Genomic DNA, 7,135 nt, shown 5'->3' with positions numbered 1-7,135 from the left:
GTCTGCAACCCAGCGTCTTAACCCCTGAGCCACCATGGCCCACATTGAGTCGCAAATAAATGCACCGGAAAGTGTATCGTGACTCAAGGCAGAGTAGACCGTGTAAATCATAGAATCATAGACTCATAGAATGTTAGAATTGGAAGGGACCTTGCAGGTCATCTAGTCCAACCCCCTGCACTCTGCAAGAGTATAGCCGAAAGATAGCTCTACAGCATACCTGAAAGATGGCCGTCCAGCCTCCGCTTGAAAGCGTCCCGTGAAGGAGCCTCCACCACTTCCCAAGACCGTCTGTTCCACTGCTCAACCACTCTCACAGTTAGGAAGTCTCTCCTGATATTTAGCCGGTAACGACTCCCTTGTAATTTCCACCTGTTAGATCTAGTCTTGCAATCCGGAGCAAGAGAGAATAGATCCGCTCCATCTTCTACATGACAGCCCTTCAAATATTTGAAGAATGCAATCATGTCCCCTCTAAGCCTTCTCTTTCCCAGGCTAAACATACTCAACTCTTCCAGCCTTTCCTCGTAAGACTTGGATTCCAACCCTCTCACCATCCTGGTTGCCCTCTTCTGGACACGCTTGATGCAGTCTTTTGGATAAGGCATCTAATAGGCATCGTAATAGGACCGGGGTTGCGGAAACCCGAAAGCCCAAAGTATTCGAGGTAGTGTGTCAGTGCAGAAAACGGTACTACGAAAGTAGAAGACAGTGCGGGATAACAGCAACTTGAAACCTGGCATACTTGAAGTGCAATAGATACGTGCATAACAAATCAATTTTTGGATATGAGAGTTTAGATACCATTCGGTCGTTGATTCCTAGCGTGATATCTGTTGGCAAGGAGAAGGACCGGAGGAGAGAGAGGAAATGAACTATTTAACATCAGTCGGCTTAGATAAACGAAACAAATCATATTACGACCTTCTGGGATCCTTCTTTAAAAGGTTAAAGTCACCTGTACAAAATGTTGGTGCTTTTAAAGAAATTTGGTCACGGTGTTAGAAAAACCCAACACCTCTCTTACGGTAGGGCCTCTTAAGGCTAGTAGCTTCACCCTTTTCCTAGCCGTGAGAGCTGTGCTTTACTAGGATATAAGGATATTTTTCTCCCGTCCAGTCAAAAATGAGCTTTATTTTTTTCCTCCCTGTAATGTTTTCTTTACTTACTTTGGGACGGGCTGAAGAAGTTGAGTTTATTCTTAGTAATTTCCTGATGCTGCCAATGCTGTGATTTCGTCGCCAGGCCCTTCTGTAATAAAACGGGAAGTGTAAAATAACCTTCCACGTTTGTTCTTGGAAGCTGAAGTTTTGTTGCCTTTCTAGAATATGACATTGGAAGGATTTCTCTGCATTGTTCTTCCAAAAAAAGAAAGCGGCAAAAAATGCTACTTTTAATACAAAATAACCAAAACCGGTTGTATTGTTCTCGGTTCCCCCTCCCTCCCAGTTTGTATAACTATATGATTTCGGGTGTTTTCCATGCAACGAACTCTCCGTTTCTTGCTCTTGCAGTACATTTTGCTCTAGCACAAAGACTGATGTTGTTGTAGCAAGGGAGACGTTGTCTAGAACGTAAGAACATAAGAGAAGCCATGTTGGATCAGGCCAGTGGCCCATCCGGTCTAGCACTCTTTGTCACACAGTGGCCGAAACCCAGGTGCCACCAGGAGGTCCACCAGTGGGGCCACAACTCCAGAATCCCTGCCACTGTTGCCCCCCACCAAGCACCTAAGAATACAGAGCATCACTGCATGTAAGAATATAAGAGAAGCCATGTTGGATCAGGCCAATGGCCCCTCCAGTCCAGCACTCTGTGTCACACAGTGGCCAAAACCCAGGGTCCATCAGGAGGTCCATCAGCGGGGCCACAACTCCAGAAGCCCTCCCACTGTTGCCCCCCACGAAGCACCCAAGAATACAGAGCATCACTGCACCAGATGTAAGAATATAAGAGAAGCCATGTTGGATCAGGCCAATGGCCCCTCCAGTCCAGCACTCTGTGTCACACAGTGGCCAAAACCCAGGGGCCATCAGGAGGTCCACCAGCAGGGCCAGAACTCCAGAAGCCCTCCCACTGTTGGTCTCATTCAGTGTAGTAGCTTCATGTGTTCATTATAGGGGTGGAGCCGGGGCTCAGCGGTAGAGCATCTGTTTTGCATGCAGAAGGTCCCAAGTTCAATCCCCGGCATCTCACGTTAAAAGGACCAGGCAGTAGGGGATGTGAAAGTCCTCCTCCTGAGACCCTGGAGAGCCACTGCCAGTCTGAGTAGGCAATACTGACCTTGATGGACCGAGGGTCTGATTCAGGAGAAGGCAGCTTCATGTGAACATGTGAAGGCTTGTAAAACCTGGGAATTATGTAGAAGCTGTTTGAAAGACACAATGGGTTTTTTAAAAAATGGGGGGGGGGTAGTCCAAGCAACCAGGATTATTTCCATTATTACTGTTTTCCCGTTTTTGCGGGGATTTTTATATCTCGTACGTGAGGAATTTGAAGATTGTGCCTGTACAGCCAGTCCGGGGGAAAGTAAACTTGATGCGCAGCGAATGTTCTCTGGGCGGTTCCTCCGCTCTTTTATGGTTCCAGAAATTGCCCAATTGATGCTGTTGCCAGTGGAAAAAAAAAATTGGCTCCAAGGATGAATTCTTTCCAGTATAGGCCTTGGCCCATAACTCCTTAGAAGACAAATGAAATTAGGCATCTTGACATATCCCCCCCCCCCGCCCCGCATTTAGAAATGAAAATTAGACAAAGCAATATATCGCATGTTAAGCAAGCGAATGGATTGTAATACAGTCGTTGGACGAGTGGGAATATTGACAGGCGAAGTATTCTCTTCTGTATTAAAGAGTATGCCTTTGTTTGCCATCAAGTCACTGCTGACTTATGGTGACTCTGTCGGGTTTTCAAGGCCAGAGGTGTTCGGAGAGGGTTTGCCATCACCTGCCTCTGCGTCACAACCCTGGACTTCCTTGGTGGTCCCCCATCCAAGTACTAACTGGGGCTCACCCTGCTTAGCTTCCAAGATCTGATGAGATCAGGCTAGCCCGGGCCTTCCAGGTCAAGGCAAGAGATCAACAGAGGTGGGTTTGCCACTGCCTGCCTCTGCGTAGCAACCCTGGACTTCCTTGGTGGCCTCCCATCCAAGTACCAACCAGGGCTGACCTTGCTTAGCTTACAAGAGCTGATGAGATCGGGCTAGCCTGGGCCTTCCAGGTCAAGGCAAGAGATGAACAGAGGTGGTTTGCTGTTGCCTTGCCTCTGCGTAGCAACCCTGGACTTCCTTGGTGGTCTCCCATCCAAGTACCAACCGGGGCTGACCCTGCTTAGCTTCTGAGATCTGATGAGATCGGGCTAGCCTGGGCCTTCCAGGTCAAGGCAAGAGATGGTTTGCCGTTGCCTGCCTCTGCGTAGCAACCCTGGACTTCCTTGGTGGTCTCTCAGTCAAGGACTAACCAGGGCCAACCCTGCTTAGCTTCTGAGATCTGATGAGATCGGGCTGACCTGGGCCTTCCAGGTCAAGGTAAGAGATGAACAGAGGTGGTTTGCCGTTGCCTGCCTCTGCGTAGCAACCCTGGACTTCCTTGGTGGCCTCCCATCCAAGTACCAACCGGGGCTGACCTTGCTTAGCTTCTGAGATCTGATGAGGTCGGGCTAACCTGGGCCTTCCAGGTCAAGGCAAGAGATGAACAGAGGTGGTTTGCTGTTGCCTTGCCTCTGCGTAGCAACCCTGGACTTCCTTGGTGGTCTCCCATCCAAGTACCAACCGGGGCTGACCCTGCTTAGCTTCCGAGATCTGATGAGATGGGGCTAGCCTGGGATATCCCGGTCAAGGCAGGAATATGTATACCTGTATGCATTTTATTTATTTAAAACCTTTTAGCTGCCTTTCTACCTTGCAGGACTCAAGGCGGCTTATAAAGTAAATAAAACAACAACTATAAAAACACACACTCGCACACATAAAAGGCCGCAATACAAAATCCCAATTAGGACTGCCATTAAAAAACAAACCAACACAAATCAGTCAACTGGAGTCCTAAATAAAACTGTCATGAACTGCCTCCTGCAGACCGGAAGTGAGGGGGCCAGGCACATCTCCTCGGGGAGGTTGTTTCGTAATCGTGGGGCTGCCACTGAAAAGGCCCCGTCCTGTCCCTCTGCGTAGCTAATGGCAGCTTGTTTCTTTGGAATCAAGGAGCTTCCCCCCCCCCCCGCAATCACAGGTCGCCTGTCCACAAGAGCCCACTTCTAAGAATAGTTTTCCTTTCTCCTCGCAGGTCTCTCGATTCACTGCTGAGCAAAACAGTACAAGGGCTGGCTGTCATAGACTCTCACTTGGTCGAAGTTGACGGAGACACCCTGTATCTGTACGGCTCGGGGGCTCTGGAATCCCTGGATCGGAACTGGAGCGTCCAGACGGCCGGAAACATCGCCACGATCGCCTTTATTTTCATAGACTTCGACGAGATCGTTCCGGTGCTACCCAAGCTGAGGATCAAACTTCCCAACTTTGTGGTAAGAAGCTTGTTTCCAGAGGTCTGGGCGACCTGAACAAACCCCTTCCCCCGTTCCTGGTTGGGGGGCCATGGCAAACCACCTCTGAATGGCCTTGAAAACCCTACAGGGGTCACATAAGTCGGCTGCGACTTGTTGGCACTTTTCCTCCACCACTCTTGACTTGCAGATGAATGACAGGAGTGCCAATTTCTCATAGATCCGGGAGGAATGGGGAGTTTTTCACAGGGACCCTCCTCTGGCCTCATGCTATTGAAGAGAGCAGATGATCTGTCTGGAAGAGAATTCATAGATACCAGATTCAACCCATAAGAGTTTGCCCACGACCAGGGGTCATTTGGTAGAAAAAGAGGTGCAGGAGCTCATTAGCATAACTCATTTGCATATGCCACACCCCCTGATGTCACCGGAAGTGTGTCAGAAGGCAACACCCACTGCTCAGGCTCCACTGGACTGTTTTGGATTGCTAGCTACTGGGGGGGGGACGTGCAGGTCTGTCCTCGCAGAGGAGGGAGAGCTCGTACCTGAATAAAACCTGGTCTTAAAGGTGCCACTGGACTGTTTTGGGGTGGGGGGGGGCCTCTGCAACTTACCTGGCTGCTTCTTGCTCTGACTGAGGGCTGCTGGGAGCAGGGGGGTGGGGCTTGTTGCATGTGCCCACCCCCTGGGCTTTTTACTGCCGGAACTCCGCTCCTGTGCGCTCCTGCAGGAAATGACCCCTGCCCACGACTCTGTAACATCTGGACTCGTGTGTACTGCGGTCTCTCTTGGTGGACCTAGAGAGGTTTCGGCTTCCCTACCTTAGAGAGTTAACGAAGGAAGAGCTGTTTTTAAATGAGCTGGTGCGCCAGCTACCCAAAGCAACTCTATAGCAGTATCTGATGGCGACAATATACACAGAGGGACATGGGACAACACACACACACAGTCACACTTTCTCTCTGTCTCTCTGCCTTTTTGGTTCTCCCAATTCCTTTATGATGCTCTGTCTCTGGCAGACATCTCACGCCTCTTGCCTCTCTTTTTCTTTCTCCTTAAGAATGTAAGGCAAGCCATGTTGGATCAGGCCAATGGCCCCTCCGGACCAACACTCTGTGTCACACAGTGGCCAAAACCCAGGGGCCATCAGGAGGTCCACCAGTGGGGCCAGAACTCTAGAAGCCCTCCTGCTGTTGCCCCCCAAGTGCCAAAAATACAGAGCATCACTGCCCCAGACATAAGAACATAAGAGAAGCCATGTTGGATCAGGTCAATGGCTCATCCAGTCCAACACTCTGTGTCACACAGTGGCCAACACCCAGGGGCCATCAGGAGGTCCACCAGTGGGGCCAGGATGCTAGACGCCCTCCCACTGTTGCCCCCCCAAAGCACCAAGAAGACAGAGCATCACTGCCCCAGACATAAGAACATGAGAGGAGCCATGTTGGATCAAGCCAGTGGCCCATCAAGTCCAACACTCAGTGTCACACGGTGGCCAAAACCCAGGGGCCATCAGGAGGTCCAGCAGCGGGGCCACAACTCCAGAAGTCCTTCCACTGTGGCCCCCCCAAGCACCAAGAACGCAGAGCATCCCTTGCCCCAGACAGAGCGTTCTCTCTATACCTGGTGGCTAATAGCCACTGATGGGCCTCTGCTCCACGTGTTCCTCCAGCCCCCTCTTGAAGCTGTCTCTGTCTCTTCTGCAGCACTTGAAGTTCAAGGACACGAACCTCGTCACGCTGCAGCAGTTCAACGCTTTAGCGCAGTTCCGCCGCCTGGAGCAGCTGACCGTCGACGCCCAGGGAAACCGAGTGGTCAGCTTCACCTTGTGGAAGTACTACGTCCTCTTCCGGCTGAGCCATTTCAACCTGCAGAAAATAAACGGGGTGGAGGTGAGGAGCGTCCTTTGGGGAGAGGTGGTTCAAATGAGACGTTGCCTAAGCGATGAAAGCCAGTTCAGGTGGGTCAGGGTTCCCCAACCTTCTTGAGGCTGTGGGCGCCTTTGGAATTCGGACACAAGGGGACAGGCGCAGCTAGGAAACGGCTGCGGCAGGAGGTGGAGCCAAACACAAAATTGGTTAGAGCCTAAGAACATCATAGAAGCCCATGTTGGGTCAGGCCAACGGCCCAGTCCAGTCCGACACTCTGTGTCACACAGTGGCCAGAAACACCAGGGGCCATCAGGAGGTCCAGCAGTGGGGCCAGGACACTAGAAGCCCTCCCACTGTTGCCCCCCCTCCCAAGCACCAAGAATACAGAGCATCCCTTGCCCCAGACCGAGAAATCCTATAAGAACATCATAGAAGGCCGTGTTGGATCAGGCCAATGGCCCATCCAGTCCAACACTCTGTGTCACACAGTGGCCAAAAATACCAGGGGCCATCAGGAAGTCCACCAGTGGGGCCAGGACACTAGAAGCCCTCCCACTGTTGCCCCCCCTCCCAAGCACCAAGAATACAGAGCATCCCTTGCCCCAGACCGAGAGTTCCTATCTATACCTTGTGGCTAATAGCCACTGATGGACCTCTGCTCCATATAAGAACACAAGAGAAGCCAATGTTGGATCAGGCCAATGGTCCATCCAGTCCAACACTCTGTCACACAGTGGCCAAAAATACCAGGTGCCATCAGGAGG

The 7,135-nt window shown here is 51.1% G+C and overlaps 1 protein-coding gene across 1 annotated transcript in view; it reads left to right on the top strand.

The window, feature by feature from the left end:
- Nucleotides 1-7,135, top strand: part of LRRC49 (leucine rich repeat containing 49) — a gene marked incomplete at its 5' end in the record, with an annotated part of 48,465 nt that overhangs the window by 32,131 nt on the left and 9,199 nt on the right. The window contains 2 exons of the mRNA XM_015411126.1: nt 4,284-4,521; nt 6,207-6,392. Coding sequence (XP_015266612.1) covers nt 4,284-4,521; nt 6,207-6,392 — 424 coding nt within the window. The remainder of the gene's footprint in view (nt 1-4,283; nt 4,522-6,206; nt 6,393-7,135) is intronic.

Source organism: Gekko japonicus, unplaced genomic scaffold (genome assembly GCF_001447785.1).
Source record: "Gekko japonicus isolate JY-2015 unplaced genomic scaffold, Gekko_japonicus_V1.1 scaffold796, whole genome shotgun sequence".
NCBI lineage: Eukaryota > Metazoa > Chordata > Lepidosauria > Squamata > Gekkonidae > Gekko > Gekko japonicus.
The sequence above is the reverse complement of the archived record's forward strand: the minus strand, read 5'-3'. Positions and strand labels throughout refer to the sequence as shown.